Source organism: Myotis daubentonii, chromosome 15 (genome assembly GCF_963259705.1).
Source record: "Myotis daubentonii chromosome 15, mMyoDau2.1, whole genome shotgun sequence".
Taxonomy (NCBI): Eukaryota; Metazoa; Chordata; class Mammalia; order Chiroptera; family Vespertilionidae; genus Myotis; species Myotis daubentonii.
This window is the reverse complement of record NC_081854.1, coordinates 29771529-29797025: the sequence shown is the minus strand read 5'-3', so window position 1 is coordinate 29797025 and position 25497 is coordinate 29771529. Positions and strand designations below refer to the sequence as shown.

General features: G+C 59.1%; 1 protein-coding gene across 9 annotated transcripts in view; it reads left to right on the top strand.

Moving 5' to 3' along the window:
• ZFPM1 (zinc finger protein, FOG family member 1) overlaps nt 1-25497 on the top strand; it is a 72455-nt gene that overhangs the window by 21549 nt on the left and 25409 nt on the right. For 2 of the 9 annotated variants that reach the window (XM_059667093.1, XM_059667091.1), the window contains exons 2-3: nt 8101-8229; nt 10616-10741. The exons of 1 other annotated variant lie outside the window; for it this stretch is intronic. In XM_059667093.1, the coding sequence (XP_059523076.1) occupies nt 8101-8229; nt 10616-10741 (255 nt within the window). Of the gene's footprint in view, nt 1-6229; nt 6442-6764; nt 6918-8100; nt 8230-10615; nt 10742-25497 lie in introns of those variants that run through there. 6 more of the 9 variants (XM_059667092.1, XM_059667094.1, XM_059667089.1 and 3 more) reach the window with 6 other exon arrangements.

Here is a 25497-nt window from a genome sequence, read left to right as displayed (position 1 = left end):
TGCTCGGTCCCCATGTCTCCTCTGCCCCAGGCCCACTCGTGCAGTCCAGGTAGGGGTCGGGGGGGGTGGGGGGGGAGAGAGAGCGTCTGGCCCAGTGGGAGAGAGCGTCTGGCCCAGGTCCCCAGAACAGGCAGAGGTTCAGATGCTTGATCTTCTCAGAGGAACAGGCTGCCTGCTCAAATAAGCCAAGATTATCTTGCCAACATCCTCTTTGTGGTCACCCTAGCTGTCATTGGGACTGATCCTGGGTTGATGAGAGCCACTGGCAGGCCACAGCAGGGGCCTGTGGGCCCCTCCTAGTTTGTACCTATTGAGGCTCCAGAGACCCCTCTGCACTCCACTGGGATCCTCTGTGTCGCCAACAGCATCCTTATCCTTGTGGCCATTGGTGCAGTCCTTGTCAACCCCATTAGGGCAACCCGGGCAGTGCCTTCCTTGAAGGTGGTTGCAGGTGGGTCACCCTTCATCCTCCCTCTGGGCACTTCAGGGCCAGCAGGGATCATCAGCTGACCAGCTCTCCCACCCCCCACTCTCATGAAAATTACACAAATGACTTGCAAATAAATGTGCGGCTCCAGGGACACGCAGACTGTGGGAGGAAGAGTTAATTGAGTGATAAGAAGGCCTTAACCTGGCAAAGACGGAGCGAGAGAGTGTCCTGGCAGAGGGACAGCATGGGCCGGGGCGCTGTGGCTGGAGAGCCAGGGCAGCGGAAGGGGTTTGGTTGCCATTCTGGGGGTGAGGGTGGAGCAGGGAAGAGCCAGGGCCCAGAAGGGGCACCTGCTCTGCTGATGGACTAGACCCCACACTGGCAGTGGCGAGGAGAGAAGCAGGCAGTTCAGGCCATATTTAGGAAAATGGGGTGGGCAGGAGATGGACCCACTGAGATTACCAGGCTCTATGTGATATTGGTGCCAGCCTTCAGCCTCCTTCCCAGCTGGGAAGTGGGCATGAGAGAACCCACCGAGAGGGCTGGTCAGTGCCAGGGCCTGACTGGGTGTCCAGGAGGCCCTCTCAGAGCTCCAGCCTCCTCCTGTGGGTGCCTGTACCCCTCAAGAGGGCCCCCACCCCTCTGCTGCTGTGCTCTCCAATGAGGCAATGGTCCAGAAACCTGCCTCTGTTCATGTTAAAGAAACTGTTGAAGAACTTCTGATTAAGTGAGCCTTTTTTATCAGAGGCCCTACTGGGCATGACCCTGTCCCCCTGGATAGCACAGCTGACCTCTTCAGCCCCTGGACTGTCTGGGGCCTCTCTACTCGGGGCTCTGGGGATACCATGTCTTGCCCAAAGCCCCATATACTGGGCTCCCTCCTGCTTCTCCAGGCTTGGTCCTGACCCTGCCTTGTCCCTACCCAGCACTCCCCTCTTCTAACCTGCTTCTCTCCATCCACCTGGGCTGGAAAGCAACTCAGCTGCTTGTCAGAACTGGGCATAAGTACGCGGCACTTGGTCGTACGGGCTGTGGACAGTGAGTGGAGTCTGCAGGCTGTAGGGTGCAGCTGACAGGCGGGTGCGTGGCCAGGGCAACCAGCTGCCCCACACTCTGTGCCTTGGTTTCCTGTCTGTCGAACACTGGCTGGATTAAAGCCCTCCTGTCGGGGAAGAAGAGTCTGTGTGGGCAGATAGCCCAAGACCCGCGATGAGGCCAGGTGGGGGCTGGTGTAGGGCTCTCTGACTCAGATTCCCCATCTGTAGGGAGGAACCAGTTTCCCCACAGGCCAATATTGAAGAGGGTTCTTGCAGAGCTTCATAAACTGTCAAAGGCTGTGCACTTGTGTCCCAGCTCCTGGAGGGCGGGGCCCTGGGTGCCAGTCATTGTACAGCCCTGCTCTCCCTGCACCACAGCTGGGGAGGTAGGTGAGCATCCCCATAGAGCGGAGAGAGGCATGCTGGCCCTGGGAAGGGGTTTAATAGCATCCAGTCGTGCTGACCAGGACCCAGGGGAGGGGAGCGTCACCAGAGGTCACGCTGCCTCCTGATGAGAGGTCAGGGTTCAGACCCTGCTCTGTCTGCTGAGCCCCCAGAATGACCGGGTCCCTGTCACCCTGAGCTCCCTAGAGTATGGCTCCCTCAGGGAGAGCAGGGCTGTCCCCACCACCTCCCTGTCCCCGCCATGGCCTGAGCTGCCCGTGGCCCAGTGGTGGGAAAGTCTGAATCTGTTGCTATTTTCTCTCTGTTATCAAGGCCTTATCTGGCCACTGTGCCACCCAGAGGCCAGGGTCTCTCTCCTGGCAGCACTGAGCTCCCACCTGCCCACTGGCTGCCCAGAGCCAGCAAGACAGGAGGCCAGGCCTTCTGCCAGTCTTTTGCCTGCACAGCCCTCCCCAGCCCCCAGCCCCTCAGCACCCCAGCCCTGTCACCTCCATCCCCACCTCTAGAGGGCCCGGTGGCACTTCCGTGGAGAGCTGAAATAATAACAGTTGTAATAATAACCACAAATCTGTGCTCAGCACCTACTGGCACCATCTTGCCTGAACCCTGACCCCAGCCCATGACAAAAGGTTACTATTATTCCAGGCTTTCAGCGAGGAAACCAGACTCAGGGAGGCATGGCACAAGGTCACCAGCCCCAACGTCCTGCTGTTCCTTCTACCTGGAATGCTTTTCCTTGGCCCCATTTGCAGGCAACCTTGTCCCCTTCTAGGTCACTACTCATTTGTTGCCTCCTCCAAGAAGCCTTCCCTGACTGGCACCTCCACCTCTTCTTTGTGGCAAAGGCCACACTTGCATTTTTCATGTTTCTTTTTTGGGGGTACATCTTAGTTGCTGCAGGGTCTCCAATGCCTGTGGGGTCTGGCACTTGGCAGACTCAGGAAAGGATTGATGGGTGGATGAAAAAGCGAGTGAAGAACTGAGCTAGTGAATTGATGAGTGAATGAATGAAAGAACAAGGATTAAAAATGAGCCATCAGATCCCAGGGTCTGCCTGGTGACCCTCTCCCAGCTCTGAATTTCTCCAGCCAGGCCAGGATATTGGTGAGAGAGGAGCAGGGCCCATAACCCTACAGTGTCCACCTGTCCCCCAAGCCAGTGAACCTGCATTTAAAATCCCACTCTGACACAGGAAGGCAGATGCCGGTACCTGTTTCCTCCCCTGTAAGTTGGGACTATAGAGGACGTTCCCAAGGAGGCATAAACGGCCTGTGCAATGGGCAGGCATCAGGGAAGATCCAATGCAGGTGGGGGCTCACTGGGCCTTTGCCCTGGTTCTTTCACGTTTCCAATGGCCTGGTGGGGGATGGTCAGAGTTGCCCCCATTCAACAAAGTACAGTCTGCTGCGGGGGGGGCGAGGGGGAGGGTGTCCAGCCAGTGCTTCAAGCCACCTCCATCAGCAGCCACCTGGAAGGTCGACCTGGGGGCTGAAGTCCGGAGGGATTTTATTCCCTCCTCGGCTACCAGCTCTTGCTTTCTTCAAGGCAGTTATTCAGAAGGACCCCCCAGTTGCCTTGCTATCAAAGCCAGGAGTTCGTTAATCATTGCTGCTCCGGGAATTGGAAGGAGTTGGGATCATCCCACTGCACAGAGCCTGTCTCTGTAATTCAGTTTTAAAGCATGAAAAAAGGGAGTTGATGAAATTCCACTATCAGTGCTGAGCCAATATGCAAAATATCTCACCCCCAATCAAATAGCTATTATGTTTTCATTCCATTTCGGCATCAGCTTAATGAGCAGGAGACTGATCGCAGCGGCTGGCGTCTGCTCACCGTGATAACCGAGGGTCTCCGGGCAGCGGGGGCCATGCCCAGGGCTGCCCTGGCTGGCGGTGACCACTGTCATCACCCACGTGCACCCCCCAGACAGGTGCTCGGCCTTGGGCATCGGCCTCTGGACCCCACCAGGCAATGGGGTCAGCCTCGTCCTCGCTCTAAGTCATTTGCAGGAGGAGAGGCGTGAGGCCGCACCTGCACTCAGAAGGGCCTTGGCCTGAGCTGGTATCTGGAAGGGTGGCTTATTGGAAAAGACTCCTGCCCACCTGCCCCCTACCACCGATTCCTCGCCCAGGCCCATGAGCAGGTCAGTTCACCTTGCTGGACCTCAGTTTACTCATCTGCAAAGTGGGAGTGACTCAGGTTTCCATCTTGGGAGGTGTTGGGAAGTGTATTCGCCCATCGTGACTGTCATAATGGCCCTGCCTCCCTCTCCACCTGGTCCTGTCACCCTCCCGCTGTCCTCTCCCACCACTGCTCCCTGTATGGTAGAAGTGTACCCTCCTCTCCCCACACACGGTCCCCATCATCGCTATACCCCTGGCTGCAGGGGGTTGGAGGGGTACAAAGGACATTTGCAAAATGCTGAGCACAGGGTAGTGCTTACTTAATCATAGCGCATTCCTCCCCCCACCATTTCCTTGGCCCTGCTGGGAGGTAGGTGGTAGTAGCTAATGATGATGACAGTTGATGTCTGGGGCATATGTACTGTGTGCCAGCCCTGAGCTAAGTTCAAATACAGGTGTCACCACACTTCATCCTGTAAGGTGGGAGCTGTGTGATTACTGAGCACAGAAAGCTAGAGTTCCTTGTCTGAGGTCACAGCAAGGTCACTTCCTGCTGGCTCAGCTGTTAGGGTCTCTGGGCAGAGGGTCCCACAGGGGCCAGGCAGGCTCTGTCCTAGCCCAGGACACCCAGGGAAGCATAGCATCTCAACAATCACCCTTGCCAGCTGAGAAACCTTCCTCCCGCGCCCCAGGTGGAAACAGGTGTCATGGGCTTAAGCAGGGACAATGTGGCATGCTCTCTGTGCGCACAGGCGAGTGTGGGGCGGGATTCGCCCTGCTGCATCCTGGTTGTGGGCTGGTAGCGATTTGCTGGTTGGCAGTTGTCTCCTGCATTATCAGAGCTGTGTTAATTGTGCTGGAACTGAATTAGCAGCATGAGAATAAATTGCCTCTTTCTTCACGCTCATTGTCACGCCTTTGTGCAGAGCGGATGCAGAGCGGATGCCTTTGTTCTCTGGTAAACGGACCCAACAGGAGCTCAGGGCCTCCCTGGGTGGCTGAGGCCCACCTGGGTGAGGCACCAAGAGTAGGGGACATCCTGGGGCCTGACAGGAACGAGGAAGGGAGTGTCAGCCCCGCCCCAATGCTCTGGTCCCTGCATTCCCTTAAAGCAGGTAGCTTCTTACCCATTCTCCAGAACAGGCAACTGAGGCCTTGAAATCCCATGGCCCATTCAACAGGAGGGGCCACAGCTCTGAGGCAACCCCTCCAGCTCTGAATGAGCTACAGAAGGCACTAGGGCTTCTAGAAAAGGGCCAGCAAATGGGCTGACCTCAGGACTGTGTGCTGACCACGGTGATGGGCAGTGCCCACTCAGGGCCGACTCCATGGGAGAGGGATAGAGGCTGGCCTCCACTGTATCCACTGCTTCCCTACCAAGGTGCGTGCGAGGGAGGTTACTGCGGGTCAGGCCTCCCACCTGTCCCAGGGGCACAAGTCCGACCGGTCTGGGGTGTGCCCAGCCCAACACAGACCTGCTTGTGTGGGCACATTGAGGAGAGCACAGAGGCTTAGCCTGGGGCTGGTTCTGTGTGGTCTGAGTAATTATAGCTCTGAGGTGTCCTGGGGGAGGCTAGAGCTAAGGCCAGAGGGCTACAGCAGGGAAATGGCCGTGCCAGTGCCATGCCTGCCTGTGTGGACCCTCTGTGTGTCTCAGGGTTAGGATCTACCTCCCCTCAGCCCCCCACCCCCACCCCTGTCTCTAGGCTGAGAGAGAGGAGGTCGGCCCTACTCTCCTCTTAGCCTCGACTCCCCACTCCTCCTTCCATATCATATCAAGGCCTGTCCGGATTCCGGGCCTTTGCACAAGCCGCTTCCTTTGCCCTCAGCTGTCAGCCTCGCACCAACATCAACCCCTGAGATCTGCTGGTAGCATCTGTCTTTCTCCTTTGACTCCCTCCCTCACAGCACATTTATAATTTTCTGTTGTTGCGGTTTGGGGCCTGTCTATTGTTTGACTATCTCCCCTGCCGGCCTGGAAGTCCCCGCAGAATCCAGAGGTCCCGGCACTTCTGCTTTCTAGAAGTGTCTGCCCTCAGATGTCCATGGACATGAGGAAAGGCACCTGCCCCCCCAGGAACAAAGTTTCCACGACTGTAGCGGCCATCGCCCACCTGTGGTCAGACAGCGGCCCTGAAACGCAAAGAGAAAACCAGCTTTGCACCTCCCTGTCCGTGTAAATTGCTAGGATTTGAAAGTAAGCCTGGGAACTTGGCCACCACATTCTCTCACAGCCTCGTGGGTCTCCCTGTCCTGCTGCCTTGAGCCAGTTCCTGTGGCCGTGTGGGGCGCTGGCTGGTTGCACAGCGTGACTGGATGGGCAGGCATCTGAAGCATCAGCAGGCCCCGCCTCCCTCCATCAGCTAACCACCCACCTTCTTTCACCCCCTGGAAAACCCTGGCAAAGCTGGAGAGAAAGGGCACCAAGGAGGACACCAGTGATTCGGTGAGAAGCCCCTAAAGCTGGACAAATTTTAGTCCCTCTCTGTTTTTCTGGGGAGAAAGCACTGGATTTCATTGGATTCCCAGACGGGTCATGACATACAAAAGGTCAGGACCCCCAGCCACTGAGGTGTGAATCCCAAGCAAGTCTCCCTCTACTGCCGCTTGCCTGTCTCTGGGGACGGGAGCTCGGTGGCCCCCGAGAAGTGGCCACTCCATTCTTCCCCGCTCAGGTCCCCTTCTAGTGCTTTCCATTCCTGTCAAAACAAGCCCCATTCTTCTCCATCAGGAACCTCTGACATGTGAATTTGCTGATGCTGCCACAGCTTCTTGCTCTTTTCTTCTTGCTCATTTTCCTCGGCAGCAAGAGGGTCTGGATGCTTCAGGCTCAATGGCCTGGGCCCAAAAGCCCCCGTTCCCTGCCCCCCATTCCACGGCTGGGGCTGGAGTCAGGATCCTCCCCCACACCACACCTGGATGGTGAGCGTCATCTCCCTGGTGACTGGTGGGTGGGGCAGGACAGGTGGCTGCAGAGGAAGAGCTTGAGGAGGTACAGTAAGTCCTCACTTAATGTCATTTAGAGGTTCTGTGACTCTAAGCTACTGGAGGTGTAACGAACCAAATTTGCCCTAGGCTAGGTGATATAGCCGCAGTTAGGTTCCTACAGTATCTCATCCATGTTACTTAAGGACCTGCTGTACTTGGGGCAGAGGCAGCCCCACGCCGATACCTGTCCTGGGGCCCAGGCTGAGACAGGGATAGAAGGGGCTTAGGCAATCTGATGAGCAGGAGGAGGAGGGGCACCTGTTCACCACTGTTCTCTCTGCCCACTGTCCGGCACCATCTGTCTGGCCCCAGAGCAGAGGTTGCCAACCTGGCCTGCACTCAGGGGCACTAGCGGGTCCGGCTTTGACACCCTCCCAGGGCTGGGCTGGGGTCAGGTCACCTGGACTCCCATCTGCCTTCTCACCTGTAATGTGGGCTCCATGGGGCTCCCTTGTAAGAGCCTCTGGGAAGGGTGGAGATTGGAATTAGGGGGCCCTAGGCCTGTGGCACTCTAGCCTCCAGAGGGTGACTGCAGACACCCGTGTGTTCACCTGTGCCCATCAGCTATTTATTCCTGGAATCGGCTTCTCGGAGACCTCCTGTTTGCTGGGTGCTGGGGCCCACCCTCAAGAAGCTTCCAGACCTGGAACCTGGGTGTGGGCTGCTTCCCAGAGGAGGGGTCTGGGTCAGAGGGAACAGCTATGCCAGGCCCAGGAGATGTTTACCCACAGGAGCTGTGGGCGCACAGTGGGGCTCTGCAAATCCCTCAAGAGCGTACCTGTGGGACGAGGAAGGGCCACGGCAATCAGGCAGCCTCCAAGAACTCCCCAAACCACAACACTCCCCATAGTTGCTACCATGGTTTGGAGCAGAGCGGGCAGTCCGGGACGATCATCCTGACAAGAGCAGTTCACTGGGCCAGTAGAGGCTGTAGGGCAGGTGAGGTGTAACAGGAAGGCCAGTGACCCCTAGGTGCAGGGGTTGGACTGATATGGGTAAGGTTCACGCATCAAGTCACACTGATGGCTGCCCCCTCATGGCCTCTGACTCCATGGAGTGGCCAGGGCAAACCATGAGGGAGCAGAGCCTCACGATTTCCCTTGGGCTGTGTCTGCAGGTTCCCTCGGAGACATGGAGGCTGGAGAGGAGGCTCAGGCCACAGACATCGGCCTCCCAGAGCCGGAGGCTGCAGCACCTGAGCCCGAGTCTAAGGAGGAACCCAAGCCCCTGAGCCCTTCCAGTCCAGGTGAGTCGGGCAATGGGTATGGCAGGCTGGCGTCTGGCACTCTGAGCCACCCCACACCTTTTCACATTCTGGCCTGTGACTTCATGAGAGCCAGTCCCCCTGGGTTTCCACACCTGTGAAGTAGCATTGAACTTGGTGTATCTGTGGGCTAACTGTGCCTGATGGGGAGAGGAGAAGCCAGGGTGGCTCCCAGCCAAGGGCTTGATCCCAGGGCTGGAGGGAACTGGGGGTAACCTATTTCATAGATGAGGGAATGAGGCCCAGAGAGGTTACTGAGTTGCCCAGGGTTGCACAGCCTACGCACTTGATCAGGGATCTGACCCCCAAGTCTGGATTCACATTGATTCCCCCGGTCTCCCCACCTGCTCTCCACCCCACCCCAGGCACCGGAATCTCTTCTTGGGACCTCCTGGTGGCAGTTTCCCCAGTGGAGGGTGGGACGCATTTCTCAAGCTGAGAAAAAGTTTTGGAAGAAGAGGCAGCCCTCCACCCAGGGGTGAATTAACCTGACACCAGGAGGCCGGCTCAGGATAGCTGTACCCCCAGACATCCCCGAGACCCCTAGGAGGAGGAGCCTTACTGAGCAGAGGCGCTGGGGGAGGTCAACACCCGTCCTATTTTCTAGAAGAAACAGACTGGAAGGCTAGTAGTGGGAGGACGAGGGTGCGGGGCTCTGCCTGGGCCATCTGGTCTGAGCCCCAGCTCCCTCTCCTCTGCCTCCCTGGGTCCTCCACCATGGCCGTCGGGGTGATTTTACTCCCATTCCCATTTCATACCACGAATGCACACCCTGGCTGAGGTACCCCCAGGCCATCTTCTGATAGAGGAAACCGCCACAGACTGGCCCATTTGGGAGGGTGGTAAGTGGGTGGGCATGACTGGAGTGAAGGAGAGATGGGGGGTGGGGGGAAGGCAACATTGAAATGAGATGTGGAGTAGACAGCAGGAGAGCTCTGCAGGGGAGGAGGGGGCGGCAAGAAGCTGAGGAGGGGCAGGAGGCGGGCAGATATCCCAGACAGACCTTTGTCTCTGGCTGGGAGGCTCCTTCTCACTGTGGACCCTCCCACCCCCAGCATTTCCCGTCTCAGAGCATCGGGGTCACCACCAACGCAGGAGCCCAGCAAGCCTGGTCCTCTGAGACCTGCTGGCCCCTGTATCCCTTTCCCCAGTAGCAGGCCCATTGGAGTCACCAGGGCTATGCAGTGAGAGGAGGCGGGGCCAGCGGGACTTGAACCCAGGGCTGGGGCTCCCATCATTCTCAGCTCACTGGGAACTGCGCGGCCATGTGAAGGGATCAGGAGCCTGGCCTCTGGTGTCAGTTCTGGTTCATTATTGTTATCTCTGCCACCATCATCATCATCTCACATTGCCTGATGGAACACCAGCCTTCCCTCCCACTGGTCCCCAGCCCATGCACCTGTCCTTCCTGAACCTCAGTTTCTGAATCTGTAACTGGGCGTGAACCCTTTGGGGTGGCCGATGGGGCTGAGGGAGTGTGTGAGGGGCCCCTTGTCGCCATCAGGTTACTATTAGCTGCTGTGCACTAATGGGGAGGCCTCTGCCAAAGGGCAAGTGGCTGGTTACTTGTGGACTTTGACCCGGTGGCTTTCCTAGGGTGCTGGGCCCCTTATCTGATCTGGGAGCTGGGGCTGCACGGGGCGGGGTGGGGAAGGAGCTGGAAAAAACAGCCGGGGTTGCACCTGGCACAGGCCGTGGTGATAACTCGGTGATGGGCGAGATAAGGCGGCAGGAGCAATATCTGCCTCTCGGGCGGGCCCAGCCCGGCTCCCTCTCAGTGGCTGGAGCTCAAATGCCAGCCACGTTGATTTATAGCCAAAAATAATAGGACTTTTATACTGTGTGATTGATTTATTTGATGTTAATCATGGCCCTTATCTCGGGTATTAATAACCTGCTGGGCGCGTGACGTCACCAAGGGGGGGCTTTTATGGGAGCTCATCGATTGGGGGCTGAGGTGGTTATCAGGCCAGCAGGGAGGGCAAATATGCCCTTTGGGCTGGAATTGGGTGCAGGGCCTGCTGGAGAGGCCCCCAGCTGCCCTTGGAGGAGACCGGGAGGGCGGAGCCCACATGTGTGCCCCTGGCCTGGGCGTGCCCAGTAGGGCATCCTGCACTCTAATTATTAACAGCAGCTGGAATAGCAATTATTATCGCTACAATTAATGAAGGGAATGAGGGGTTTTAAAGGCCAAGGGGGAAAATTGAGCCTGATCCTCCCCAATTAGAACAAGTCTAGGGGTGGGTGACCTTAGGCACATGCTTACCTGGGCCTTGGTGTCCTTCCTGGCCACCAAGGATGGGTCAAGAGGTCAGGCAACTTGGTGCCCAGAGCTTGGTGGGGCCTGACGGTGTTTTCCTCTCTGCAGAAGCTAATCCCCCGCCCCCACCGCCAACACCGCACCCCACATCCCCTGAAGGCTCCAAGGAGACGGAGGGGCAGGAGCCAGAGACGAGTCTGGAGGAGGAGGCCAGCAGCTCGTGGAGCGGGCCAGGTAACCACGCCTGCGGTCGTGTCCAGCAGCTTTGGATGGCCCCAGGCCCAGCCGTCTGGGAGTCCTGGAGCTGAGCGCTCTGGCGGCTCACGTGGGACAGGCCTGGCCTGCTGGCTGGAGAGGTTGGTGGCAACCCACTGGGCCCAGGCCTGTCCAAAGTCCAGCCTGCCTGTGGGGCCAGTGGTATCGCTGGAGGCCAGCACCGAGCTGTGCCGATGCTCAGAGCCGAGTCCCAGGCCTGGTGTGGCAGGCCAAAGTGGGTTCCTCGGAGGGGAAGGAGGAGCCGGCGATGAGGCAGGGAAAGACATCCCAGGAGGCAGAAACAGCGGGGGGTCGGGGGGGTGGGAGGGTGCCTTCCACCTGGGCTGGGATTTAGAGCTGTACAGGTGCTCAGGCCTGTGCAGGGTAGCCCGCCCCCACCCTGCCCCGAGGTGGCTGCGGACACCTGGGAGATGGGAGGTAGCTGCAAACTGCCTGGTCCGGGACCACAGGGAATGTCTTTGAGGGTGGTTCTGGGCCACCCATCACACGCCCTCCAATTTGCAGCTGAAATTCTAACCTTGGAGGTCCCACCAAATATGTTCTTTCTTCCTCCGCCCCTCCCCACCACCACCACCAGTTCCACTCATTTGTGAAGAGAAGGAAGAATGTCGGTTGTCTCCATGGTTCTTTGGTTCAGGGACACGGGGTGATGTGTGGGAGGACTTGGTAGGGCTGCATCTCCAGGCGCAGGTACCGCTTGCCATGGAGGGCTGTTAGTGGGAGCTGGGGAGGAGGAGGCAGGGCGTGGTCCCTGGTGACTGGAAGGATGGGAGACTGTACTCATGCCAGGCACATGCGCCATGCAGCAAGCATTTATTGAACACCTGTTACGTGCCAGAATCTGTGAGTGTGCGCACACACAGATGTAATAATACAAGTGAGGTTCATGACCGACCAGTGGGAAGAAGGTACATGGTAAGGACCTCACCTTGATGGGAGGGTCAGGGAAGTCTTCGCCGGAGCAGAGGGGCACCGAGTGACCAAGGGGATTGTCCAAGGTCACCAGCTGCGAAGTGGCAGCGCTGGGTTGGGACTCACCACCTGGCTCCAGAGTCAGCTATGGGTTTGTGAGCTCCAGCTTGAGTGATCACCCAGGCGGTGCTGTCCACCCTGCGGGGTAATGTCATCATCCATTTCACATAGAAGCATAAGCCCCTAGAGATCAGAACCTGACCCCCGGCCAGGGCCGGGGTACACCCAGGACCTTCCTACACTATTTGCATCCTCGGGGGCCCTATCAGCTCCCACAGATATGAAATGGGCAGCGATGGGCTGATAAGTGGCCGCTGGCCAACCGCCGCGGTGGCTGCCCCCTATCAGACCCCAAGCAGGCCACACTTATCGCCCGCCCAGGGAAGCCAGAGAGGCCCAGTGGGCTCTTATCTCACAGGGGCCACCCGTGCCAGCAATGGGGCGGCAGGGCTTCATCGGGGCCCAGCTGGGTTGGTGTCCCCGAGGGCACTGCCCAGCACTGACCGCCTGCAGGGTATGGTGTAGCCAGTGCCTGGCCACCTTCATCTGCAAGTCCTGGCACTCTTTGCAAGTTTAAGGCCCTCTCTCTTGTTCTCTGTCCCTCTGAGCCCCTCTGCCTGTCATGTGTGAGCATCTCTCTCTCCCTGTCTCTCTCTCTCTCCGTTTTTTTTTTTTTATCCCTGGCCTGCATATAATCTCCAAACCCCATGTGTGAGGAAAAATACAGCCCCCATCCTCACCAGCAGTTCATGAGGCAGGCTTGGGGGCACCATCCATCTATCCTCTCTGGGATGGGGGTGGCAGCTTGGACCACAGTGCACCATACACTGCCTGGGCCCGAGCCTCAGTTTCCCATCTGGCCTGCATGAGGGTGGGAGCTGGTCACCTCACAGGACCCAGAGTTCAGCATCCATGCCACAGCCCATTCTGGCTGCCCTCTCTCACCTTTCTGGCTGCCATCTGCTGGTCAGGACCCAGGTGGCAGCGGCCCAAGAGAGAGGCCGGGACTCAGTGTCCCTCTCTGCAGCTGCACAGTGGGTGCAGTGCAGTTGCCCTGCCTCCAGTGGTCAGGGCCCAAGCAGACGGCCAAAAGAACCCCTAGGAGGCACCCACATGGCGCTGGGAGAAGGGAGGCCTCTCCTCCCAGGAGGCCCTCCACACACAATGCATATACAGTGAGGTCCTGGATGAGCAAGGGCTCTGTAAGCACTGGAGTGCGGGTCCCGGGGCCTGCTGGTGACCATCTCTACTCTCCCACCCCATCGTCTCCAGGCCCCATTACCCTCGCTTCCTTCTACCACTGGCTGAGACCCGGTGACTCCAAAGCGCCAAAGCCAGGCTGGGGAGCCGTTCAGGGTGTTTGTTTTCATTTTCTGAAGGTCCGAACTGTCTGTCGGCTGCTGGTGGCTTGGTTCCCAGGTGCTAATGCTTCAAGTGGGCCGCTCAAGCGGTCCTGCGAGCAGGAGCACAGGCCCCAGTCAGCCTGCCTGGCCTGGGTCCAAACTGCTGTGAGCACAGTCTTCAGGGAGCATGCACACACATGCAGGCCGCTTGTCCTCTGGGCCTCAGTTTCCTCATGTGTCCGACAGAGCTGAGGAGCGCGCCGGCCCCTGAGGGAGCTGTGAGGAGAGCGCCCTGCCTGGTGCGGTGAGCCCCTCGCCTCGGCTTCACGCTGAGGGCTGCCATTTGCCCCGGCCGCCTGGGCTCCTCTGGGACTGGGAGAACAGGCAGTTCTACAGGGAGGAGCCACGGTCTGGCCCAACCCGAACCCCACTCCTGGGGCCAGCCCAGCTGTGCACCCGTGGAGCAGGGAGAAGCCCCTTTCCCTCCCCTGTGGGTGGGGTTCATCTTGGCCCCACAGATGCCATTGCCCACCCCTCACCCAAGACGCCCCCACTGCACCAGAGCCAGATCTGCTGTCAGTCAGAGCCCAGGCCCAGGCTGGGTTTGAGGCCCAGCTCTGCAGTGACATCGCAGCGTGGTCTCTAGGATGTCACCTCCTCCTCCGAGCCCCCAGGGGTGCGTGAGGGCCAGGGCCGGGGTGCGTGAGGGCCAGGGCCGAGGTGCGCCGAGTGAATGCTGGAGGAATGCTAGCTGTGCCAGAGAGGTTCACCTCACGGCTCAAGCAGCACCAGCTTGAACTGTGTGGGGGGAATGAGCAGCCTGGGGAGTGTGTGACCCTGAAGGGCCCGACGGGGGAGGGGGCTGAGAGCGTGGGAGGGGAGGGTGCCAGGCGAGGACACAGCCCATGCAGAGGCTCAGATGTAGCATCAAAGCCCAGCAAGGAGGCCCCAGGGCCTGAGGAGGGCAGGAGGAATGGGAAGTGACCAGGTGGGTAGGGCCAGGCCCCAAAGGAGAGGAGGTTGGGGTGGGAGCTGAGCCTTCATCCCAGCTCAAAGGGAAGGGGCCAGGCAACAGGAAGCGGGAGAGCTCAGGAGTTTTATCTTTGAAATGACCTTGTTTGCTAGAGGGGCTGACTGTTTAAAATTCTGATATGCAAATGGCTACGAGCTATAATCTATAATCCCCAAATCCTGTCCGGAAGGGCAGTTGCCACTGCCTTTGCTCTGCTGGCCCAGTGCTCTCTGCTCCTCAGGGGATGGCTCCGCCCACCCCATGTCCCACTCCCTCTCTGTGTCCTGTGCCCACACCTCCCACTACCCTCGTTCCCCTCCACCTCTCCACTTAACATCGGGAAAAAGCAGGTCAGACAGACAAGCACCCCCATTAGGACTGAGAGTCCTGAGGGTCCCATCTGTGTGGGGGTCCTGGGCCTGACACCCACCATGGTTCTGTCCGGGCTTCTGACTAATGGCAGTCAGCATGGCCTTGGCCTGCCTGGCAGATCACGAGGAGACTGATGAGGGAGCAGCTGCAGTGTTTGGGGTCCCCTCCCCTTGATCGTCCTCTAGGGACCCTTCCCACTGAGTAGCCCCTCGGCCAGCAGAGGGAGGGTGACTTCCCCCCTGGGGTGGCCAGAGAAAGCTTCACTCCTCTGACCTCCCACCCTCCGCCCAGCACAGAGGGGACTCCAAAGAGCACAGTCTCTGTCTAGCTCTCCGGCCGCCTGTTTGGAGGCAGTGTGACCAGATGCCCTGGATGCTGAGCGCAGCGCTGATCACCGTGGGTGCTGTACTCACTGGGGAGCAGGAGGGGAACCCAGGAGGCCCCTAGGGCTCCCCACCAGCCCGGGGACATCAAGTGACCATGAGGACAGCCTGGGCTTCACAGGCGCAGGAAGGAAGGCGGTGGCCAGGGGCACATTTGGTGGTCAGGGCACCCAGCCTGTGGACTGCCTGTGTGATCAGGGCCCTAGGAGCAGGGTCCCTTTCCCCCATAAGGTCTCAGGGCCTGGAGTTCTTTCCTGGTGACCACTGTTTACCAATAAAGCCATTGGGCAAAGCCTTGGGAGGGTGGGGACCAGGATACAAGGTGAGAGGACCACTGACGGGCGAGAGGCCTGTGGGCAGTGGGCAGCCTCCTGTGCGAGACTGATTGCTGGACCACAGCCTGGCTTTATCACGAGGGCACAGGCTGGCACTGGGTAGGACGAGGTTGAGCTGGAGCAGGAAGGGACGGGGCCGCAGAGCTGGGGACCACCTGCCACCACCTTTCACTCATCGACACTGAGCAGCAACCTGCCCTGAGCCCCACACTGGGCAGCAACTGAGACACGCGTGGAGCAAACAGTGCCCACAAGGGCCATAGTCTGTCGCCCCTGACTCCAGGGGTGAGTTGATTCTGCTCCCCCAAAAGCCAGGGCGTGTGGTGGGGGAGTGGGCTGGGGTTCCCTAGAGCTGAGACTGAGATGGGCTTTCCTGGGCCTCAAAACCCCTGTCTGGGGCAGCCCAGTTTCAAGAGAAAAGGGGCTTGGAGGAGGGACGAGGACCCACACTGGCCAAGAGAAGGAATGTGGAGCACGGCGTGGCCGCGTGTGTGCTCAGGACCTGGTGAGAACCACGTTACAGTTAGGGAAACTGAGGCTTGGCAAGACGCAGTGGCATGCCAAGGTCATCCAGCCCACAGTGGGCAGGGAGCTGGCATCTGAGAGGCTGTGCCTGTTTGCTAGGAGGTATCTCTAGGCTTCATTTCAGTGCCCTGCCTCCACCCCTCCATCCCTGGCTGTGTGATCAGGGCCCCAGGAGTGAGGTCACCTTTACTCATCTATTCTCAGGACCTGGAGGTCTTTCCTGGTGACCACTGTTTAAAAAATAAATCCAATGGCCCAAACACCAGTGTCACCTTCTTTGTCCCCAGCTCCATCCCCAGCCCTGGAGGGAGTGATGCGTAGGCTGGCCATGTTCCCACAACACTGCAGGTCGGCAGAGGGAACAGCCAGGTGGTCAGAGCCCTAACCCCAGGCCAAGGCCGAAAGGACAAATTGGAGTGGGGCTAATGAACCCCTGGGCTGGGCTGGAGTGTTCAAGTGAGGAGCTAGCGTGCACGGGTCCTGAGGTTTGAAGTGTGGGTGTGGCTCAGGCATTAGAGGCTGGAGTGGGGGTGGGGAGAGGTAGGATGGGGCATGTATGGGCTCAATGCCATGGACTGTGGGGAGACGCCTCCATTTTCTTGGCTATAAAATGGGGGGCTGCAGGGTTTTAAGTGGGGCATTTGTTCAGCTGCCATATGGAGAATAGGTTGGGAAGAGGCTGCTGTGAGGGGCTGGAGGAGGCATCTGTCAGCCATTTCCTGCTGGGGGGAGGGGGGTTTGGAGCCTGGTTCCCCCACCCGCAGGGACCCAGGGGGCCTGCTGGGAGCTGGGAAACCTCACCCTGGAGGGTGAGCGAGGGCGTAGGGCCGACTATCTGGGCCGCGCTCGGCTGACTAATCTTGTTGCCTGGAGTTTCTATGCAAACCTCAAGGTTTGTTATCGGGCAGTGGGCGGGCAGGCGGCTGAGGCAGGACGGCCTGTCCTGATGGACAGCCCAGGAGATGGGCCGATACTGCCCGGCCACAAGTCCCCTCCCGCCAGCTCGGCATGTGTGGGTGGGAAAAATCATTTCAGCTATTTTGCTTTATCACCGGGCCTGGCATTGCAGCCTGATAGGCCTATTTGTCTTAGATTAACAGATAGGGGAGGGCCGTGGAGGGGGATGATGGCTGATGTCAGGGGTCAAGCTGGAGTCAGCTCCAGAGACCAGATCCAGCGGCTGGGTCTTTCTGGATATCCCAGGGAAGGGGGTGCACACCAGGTGCCCCAGAGGCACATGTTCCCTAGGATCACCTAGTGGGCTCTACATAGCCCCGACCTCCCACTTCATAGCTGAGCAAATTGAGACTCAGGGAAATGGAGTGAAATCCTGGGGAGCAGTCTGTGTGTCCCCGCGGTCAGCCATCCTTTCTTCCCAGGTGTTTCCTGAGCACCTACGGGGGCCAGACACGCTGCAGGTGCCAGCAGAGTCCATCGAACAGGGGCAGCATGGGATCTCAGCCTAGGATGGGCAAGGGAAGGGAAGGCGGTCGTTCATTCACTCAACAAACACTTGTGCACTAAGCTCCTGCTCGGTGCCGACAGAGTCCAGGTGCCCAGGGAGCTGACAGGGAGACAGAGGCTAAATAATGAGGAAGTAAAAATGTCATGTGTTCAAGGGGGAGCAATTAATAAAAGAAAGAAGGGGAGCCATTCTGAATTGGGTAGCCAGAGCAGGTGTTGCTGAGCCCATGTTTGAGCAAAGACCAGAGGAGTGAGGGGAACCAGCTGCTGTCGGGGGAGAGTGTACCAGGTGGAGAGCACAGAGCAGGCAGGAGCCCTGAGGCAGGAGTGATCTCGGCTGGGTCTGGAGTGAGTGCAGGGGTGAGGGCGCAAGCTCAGAGCATGGAGGCCCTATCTGTAATGGTTGTCTTGGAAACGGAGTTCAGAGGTCACAGGCTTTGGCCAACACAAGCTGAGGGTGACTGGCTGACTGATGGATACCTAGGCTGCCCACCACCCCAGACCCCAAGCTCTTTCCATGACCCCTCCCCAGAGCATCGGTCCCCAAGCCAGGGTAGGGCCTGAACCCTTAGCCTGCGTCCACCACCAAAACTCAGAACTGCCCACCTCTCTGAGCAAGGCCCTGTGGGCGGAACCCCCAGGACAGGGCTGAGGTGGGACTATGAGCCCATGGCCCCTAACTGGGGTGCTGAGGCACAGAGATGGCCATGGCTCCCCCTGTGCCCAGGCTGTTGACCTCCCTCAGCCCTGGGTAGTCCCCTCGCTGTGTTCAGCAGTTCCTCATGCAGAGGAGCTGATCACCTGGCACCCACATCAGCCCTGCGAGGCAGCTGCTCCTTGGCCCATCCTGACTCCAACCTCTGCCCGCAACAAAGGCACCTGGGCCTTGGGGTCACAGATTTTGGGGGTGGTCAGAACATCTGGGAGGGGCAGGCTACCAGTGGGCAGCTCTTTGGTAAGACTCCCATCCAACTCTTCCATAGGAGCTTATCCCCATTCGCTCACTCGCTAGTACTTTTATTTATTGAGTGCCTACTGTGTGTCAGCCCCTGTTGTAGACACTGGGGATGTAGCATGAACAAAACAGACCAGCCACTGCCCTCTAAGAGCCGCAGCCAGTAGCACGGAGAGCAGTCATCGAGGGGTGCAGGCTAAGCAGGGAATGCGGACAGGAATAGAGGGTGGTTAGGGGCTGCGGTGAGCTCAGAAGTTTGCACAGAGAGCTCAGTGGAAACTGCCCCACAGAGCACAGCGTGCAGAGATCCTGCATGCAGGGGGACCTGCAGGGGAGACAAGGATAGAGCAGGAGGGGGCAAGGGCTGATGGCTGGGCTGGTTGCCATGTGGGGAAAGGACTGTGGGGGTTCAGGGTGAACATGGAAGACCCATGAAAAAGCTGAGACTAAAATTTGGTGTCAGATGCCGGACTTCCTCAGAGGTGGAAACTGAAGCCCAGAGAGGTTAGGCGGCTGCCCCAGTGCCAGGACTGGACGATTGAGAGAGCTGAGCCTGAAGTCCACCTCCCAGAGAGAGGCCCCAGCCCACCCTCTCCTGACCCAGCTCCAGCTGGTTCTCAGGGGCTCCGAGGGCCCCTCCTCAGAGGGTGCGGACACTGTGTGGGTGGAGGGTGAGTGAGCAGCAAGGGACTCAGTGAAGAGGGTAGCTATGGCTGGCCCAGGTCCTGGGCTATCCCGGCGTCTGGGGGGCCCAGGCCTGGCTGCCTGCCCATGCTGCCCGCTGACCTCACCGGCCTTCCGGGAGCGCCTATCTGTGGCCAGGGCAGCCTATCTCGGCCGCGGGTGCTAATCAAGCCCGGCTTCCTCCTCCGCCCTCCCTCCGGCTTCCTGCCTCAGCCAGCCCACCCAGCCGGTTAGCTGTGTGTCTACGCATCAGCCTTTGCCTGGCCTGCCCCTCCCAAGCATCACTATAGTGCAGGTCCGCCTGCCCCCCCCCCCCCACTGCCCCTACCCCCGGGGAGCCTCCGGAGCCTTGCTACCTCTTCCAGAAGTTTCCCTCCCTGCCCTCCTCCAGGGCCCAAAATCAGACCAGCACAGCCTGGCCATGGTGCTCCCTTCTCTGAGCCTCCTGGTCAAATGGCCCCAGATGCACGCAGAGGACCCCAAGGGACAGCAGGGATGGCCATTACTGGCACGACTATTGCTGTTCCTGTGTCAGTGCCAATGCTAGTGCTGGCACGGTCCCTCCTCCTGGCACCCGTGCTCATACTGCCACTCTTCCTAGCACTGTCACTGTTGTTGGGACTAGTACTGTCACAGTCACTGCTGCTGTTGCTAGCACTATTGCTGTCACTAACACACTGTCACTAGCACTGTCCCTGTCACCAGTAATGTTACTGTCCCATTACCCCTTGCTGGCATGACTCCCACAAGGCACCAGGGCAGACCTGGCTTCCAACTGTCACCTGTCTCGCTGGGGGCCTTTGGGTCCCTACTCCAGCTGCTCCTCTGGGGGGAGGACAGGATGTTCAGGCTGTCTGGAGATGCCAGGAGGGTTGGGATAGGCCCGGGCAGGGCCGGGCAGCAGGAACGCAGCATGTGCAGTGTGGTGGCTCTCTCCAAACATGCCCAGGGCTGTGCAGTCCCGGGGCTGTGGTCCCCAGGGCATGGTGTCGGGCTCTCCCTGGAGTCATGTAGCCTCAGCGGGGGTGAGTCAGGGTCACCGGCAGGCAGTTCCCTCCCCTGTACCAGCTGGCTTTCATTGCCCAGGAGAGAGACAGAGGCAACCTGCTGTCAGGCATATAGGCATCACTGCCCTCGTGCCAGGCACCATTTGTCACGGGATCTTCCTCAGCCCCAGGAGTGGGCTCTTTGACCACACCCACTTGACAGACGGAAACTGAGGCTGGACAAGCTGCAGTGTCTCTCTCAGACCCAGGATGGGAACCAGGCCCCCACAGGCCTGCCAGCCCGCCCACTTGCCCTCCCCCCCTGTGATTTAACACTTTGTTCTCAGAGAGCCCCTCCCCCTGCCAGATGAGCGGGGCTCCTTATTTATTTATTTATTACTCCTCTATCTCTGTGCGTAACTTTTGATTTCCTCGCTGTGTTTTTCCATTACGGCAGCGGTGGACGTAGCCGATAAGATCAATCCCGGGAGATGGGACAAAGGGGCCGCCATCGGCTCGAGGGCTGGTCATATCCTGCCCGAAAGGGCCGAGCAGGGCCTGAAATGAGGCGCGATGCTATCTGCGGGGCTTATTATGTGTCGAGGTGGGAGGGGGCTCTGCCTGCCTCAGCCTCTCCCCCCTCCCCATCAGAACCGCCTTTGCCCCCCCAGACAGACTCCTGCATCCCACCATCCTCAGCCCCATCCCTCACAGGACCCCTGAGCTCCCTCGGCAGTGGGCCCTGGGAAGGGCTTTGCCCAGACACCCATCTGGGCTGTCCCAGTGCCCCTTGGCCTCTTGGGCTGTTCCTTCAGCTTCCCTGAGCCTCAGTGTTCCTGTCTGTCACCAAGACTCCCTGTGCTGCTGGAGCTGCTGGGTGCAGTGGACTCTGGAGCCCTGCCCCCTTCCCAAAAAAGCACTCACACAGCCGGGTGCCCAGGCTGGATCCTGCACGGTGCTGTGATGGTCTTGCCTTGACTCAGCAGTTCAGCTTCTAGGAATTTATCCCAGAAAAATAATCTCAGCGTGGACAGGCATAGGGTGGCGAGGATAGCCATCACACCATGTTGAAGATAGCGAGCCGCTTATTTTATTTATTTATTTATTTATTTATTTATTTGTTGTTGGCCTGCAGAATTTCTGCAAGAAGGGGGAGAAATTATTCTAAAAGAAGCAAATCCTGCACAGACATCCCCACTGCTTGGCCAGTGTGTGCACTTCCCTACATGCACACAGCGGGTCAGACGTGCCCAGTGCTGAAGGCCAAGGGCAGGACAACAAGCAGATCTGGGGCTGACATGGGGCAGTCCCAACAGCACCCATCCCCTTCCCCGGTCCCTGACCTTTCCTGGTCCTGCCGAAATTCCACCTGTCCCACCCCACGACCTTGCTGGGTCTCAGAGGGCACACGCAATCATCTTGGCAGGAGCAAGGAGTGGAGGTGAGAGCAAGCACCGTGCCCCCCAGACAGGGAACCCTGGTGGAGCCTGGCTATGGGCTCAGCTGGATGGGCCCAGTGGGGAGCCCCAAGAGTTCCTGTGAAGAGGCTCAGCTATGTCTGGGGTGCCTGCTGTGTACAGGGCAAGGCTCTCTGTACTCCAAACCTCCTCGCCTCTCTTCCCCAGCCCTGCCTTGTGCTAGTCATTGTTCTCCCTCCCCACCCCCCACTCCACCCCAAGGGCATGAAGAAGGACATAGCATTGGACAGGGTCTGGGGCCTGGGTGTGAACTGAGTCACCTGCCTCACTCTGTGGCCAGGTCCTCTCTGATCCCCAGTCTCCTGGTCTATACAGGGGATAATACCAGTCCCTATGGCACTGCGGGGGAGAAGGGGAAGTTTGAGGACTGAGTTGATCAGTACCAGGAAAGCAGGTGCCTGCTGGTTTTACATAGCGCAGTAAACACCACAGCTTTCACAAGGTGGGGCTTTAACAATTCCCGGGACTCGGCCTCGTGCTGGGGTGTCCCTAGGGGACCCTGGGGCAGGGGGCCAGTGCCCCAGTTAGAGCCGTGGGGTGTGGGCAAGCCAGAGCCCTCCCTGTAGACCTCAGCCTCCCTCCCCATGTGTAAGCACCTCCTTTGTGGGCAGAGCAGATGGGAGGTGCTTGGTGCTCAGGGACTGCTGCCTTTTCTGGAAGGGTCTTTGTAGTCCCTGCAGGGCTCACCCTACATAGGCAGTGGTAGTGTCATGATATTCTCCAGTGTGTTGCCTCGGTGCCCACTGCTGCCCCGACCCCCAACCCCAGCAAGACAAGGCGAGGGGCTCAGCAGTGGCAGCCGGCCTTCCCTTCACCCTTGTGACCACCAGCCTCTGCCCAGACCCTCACTCACCCTCACGCCCACCCCCACCCCCTACACATTTACAGAAGAGACAGGGGGTCCTGTGAGGACCATGTCCCAGCCTAGCTCAGGGAGCAGAGTGGACTGGCCAGCCTGGGGGCTGAAAGGCGGTGAGCCGGGGGCTGGAAAGAAGGAAGGGCCCTCTCTGTGGTGTCGGCCTCTGGAAAAACAGGGGCCAGGGGCCAGGACGCCCAGGCTGATAGGGGCCAGATAAGCTATTTGCACAGGAGGTATTTTCTTTACCTTATCACACATCCTGCTTCCAGCCTGCCTACAGGACGAGGCAGGGCCCGGAAAGCCAGGGACCCCGACCCCAGTGCTCAGGCCTCAGGGTCTCCAGAGACCAAGTACCAGGGCCGGGGGCTGGAGGGGCTTCCGCTGCCCACTTCGCAGGTGAGAAGATTGAGGCCCAGGGACCAGGACGGTTAGCTGGAGCTTGGAGGCACCCAGGAAGCTGTGGTTCTTAGGCTCCATGGGGCTGAGGGGAGGCTCCATCCAAAGTGGGGAGCAGAAAGGAAAACTCGGCGAGGGCAGGGCAGCGTCCTGGGTCCGGCACACGGCCCCTAAGGAGTCCCAGGCCTACTGCCTACCCCGTGGCTGCTCCTGCCAGTCAAGCTGGCCCTCTTGGCTGTGCCTGGAGGGGGCAGAGTATCTGAGACACATCCCACCCCAAGGAGCCAGATCTCTGGGCAGTCACCCACCACACCCTCCCCCAAGACTCTGAGCTGCCGGCAGGGCCTCGGAAAGGGCACTTCTGGGACTGAGTGTGGCCCCCCTGCAGCCCAGTCAAGATGACAGCCAAGGCCTTGCCAAATCCCGGCCCCACAGACACCCCTTTCCCTAGGGCCACCCCCTCACCAGGATAGGTCTCTGGGCCTGATAGTGGTGAAGGGGCCCCAACAGGTCCCAGGTGAGCAACAGGGCCCCACCCTGCTCTCTGGCTGTTCCCAGGCGGTCCCAGCTCCACCATTAGCCGGGGCCAGGGTTCAGCCCGATAAAGATGGGCTGTTGTTCTGTATCAAAAAATCAATACTCCCCAGTGATGTTCCAGTGATAGGGAGAGACGTTCACAGGCACCAGCTGGCGGCAGGGCGGGGGCAGGGCCAGGGGCTCCAGCACCTGAGGCTGCCCTCCCTGCGTGTCCCTCACCTGGCTGGCCGGCAGGCTGCTCCATGGTGGACTCCGTCTCAGCAGTCCCCCTCCTTGCCCCACCACCTCCCTGTGGATGGGCAGCCTGAGAGCCACCCCTGGAGGAAGCCCAGAGCTAGGCCCTCCCCAGGGTCAGGCGGTGAAATGCTGGGAGGTGAGAGCAGAAGCAGAGGACAGGCCAGCACGGGGCCCACCTCGTGCTCAGCAGGACCAGCTGCCCCATCTCCCAGGCCTATGCTTGCTGATTAGACTGGAAGGTCCAGCTCCGGTTCCGCCTCCTTCCACTGTCCTCTAGACACGGACGCTCCCTAGGTCCCCAGCAGTATTGGGGCCATCAGGACAGAGCTGTTGGCAACCCCAGCCCAAGGGGCTAGCATTCTAGTGGAGAGACAGAGTTAATAAAATATAAGGGTCAACTCCGCAGTGCTGGGGTTGGTGGCCTAGGGCCGTGGTCGGCAAACGGAGGCTCGCGAGCCACATGCGGTTCTTTGGCCCCTTGAGTGTGGCTCTTCCTAAGCCTTAGGAGCACCCTAATTAAGTTAATAACAATGTACCTACCTATATAGTTTAAGTTTAAAAAATTTGGCTCTCAAAAGAAATTTCAATCGTTGTACTGTTGATATTTGGCTCTGTTGACTAATGAGTTTGCCGACCACTGACTTAGGGCATCGCCCCTGCCCATGCACAAGGTAATTGGGCACCGAGGCCCTGGCGTGCCCCCCTCCCCCAGTCACTGTTCCTGCACCCACTGGCCCACATTGGAGCCGGCCAGTGTCGTCCTGCCAGCCCCCTCTGCCGTGAGTTCCCAGTAACGTCACCTGCCGGCTCTGCCTGGTCTCAACCCACCTCACCTTGTCCAGCCGCTGTGCAGAGCTTGACAGGAGAGGGTGGTTCAAGAGAGGGCTATTCTAGAGATGGCGCTTTGCCCAGTGGGCGGGCATTCAGCCCAGGTCCAGTGGAAAGAGAGTCTCGGGCAGATGCAGTGGCCTGGGCAGAATGCCGTGGTTCTCCTGGCAGGTGTGTCCCCCCAGGAGAAGGTCAAGATGAGGCCTCAGGGTCCATCTTGCCCCTGCAACCAGCTACTGTGAGCATAGGATCTGCGGGAAACTGCTTAAGAAGGAAGGCTGTGGGCTTGAAGCAACTTTGAAAAGCTCTGAGGGATGAGAGGGAAACCCCCTCCAGGGAGGACTCGGGCTCTGCACACTGTACTAGCCTGAGCACTAGGGTGGCCGGGTGCTAGCAGAGGCTGGGCACCCATAACCATGCCCAAAGGCCAGCAGGGGCCACGGTGGGCAGAGAAGCCGGAGACTTCCCCAGGCGCTGGTGGGACCAGGTGGGGGACACCCAGGAGGCCTGTGCGGGGAGTTGGGCGGTTCCCCGGAACGTTCTCTGTCAGTGAAGTGGGCATTGGTCTTGGGCACAGTCCCATCCACATCTCCAGTGCCGGGCACTCAGTAGCGTTAAATAGCACAGAAATGATCTGAGGGAAGTGTGGCCCTGTGGTCTGTGGCCAGAATAGGGGTAAGGGCAGGGGTTGAGGCATCATCTCAGGGAGCCGGTCACTGTCTGAGGGGCAGCAGCCGGCCTTGAGCTCAAATGGCTCCTGGCACTGCCAGGGCATCCTATCTCCCCCACGAGGCCAGAGGTCCAAGATTGTATGTGCTCTTATTTTTAAATGATGGCAGCAGGCCCCCGTTTTTGTTGTTGTTGTTTTGGGGGAAGGGGCCTCTGTTTATATTCACGTCCTCAGCTCACAGTCCCCGGCTCCTCTGGCACCATCTCCCAGACCCTGGCCTTCCTGTGGTGGTCCAGGCCCTCTGAGGGGCTCCGTGGGGATGCCCAGGCCAGAGGCAGGGTGGAAACCCTCATCTGGGCCATGAGCCACTGATCTACTGAGGCTCCAGGTGGCTTTGCTTCCAAAGCTTCCTCACTCCCGTCACCATTGCCTCCCTCTGCAGCAACACATGTCAGATTATTCCCTCCATCTTGGCCGTGCCAGCTGCCATGGGGCTGGGGTCCTGGGATAGCCTGGGACAGAGCCTCAATACTGGGGGTGTGGCCTATGCACATGGCCTGCGCATCAGTATCGTTTACTCCCCTCTCAGCTCAGTTGCTGCCACCTGTGAAACGGGGATGGGAGTGTGCTGAAGGCCTACATGGTGCCAGCCATGTGATGTGCCAGATTCACTGGCAT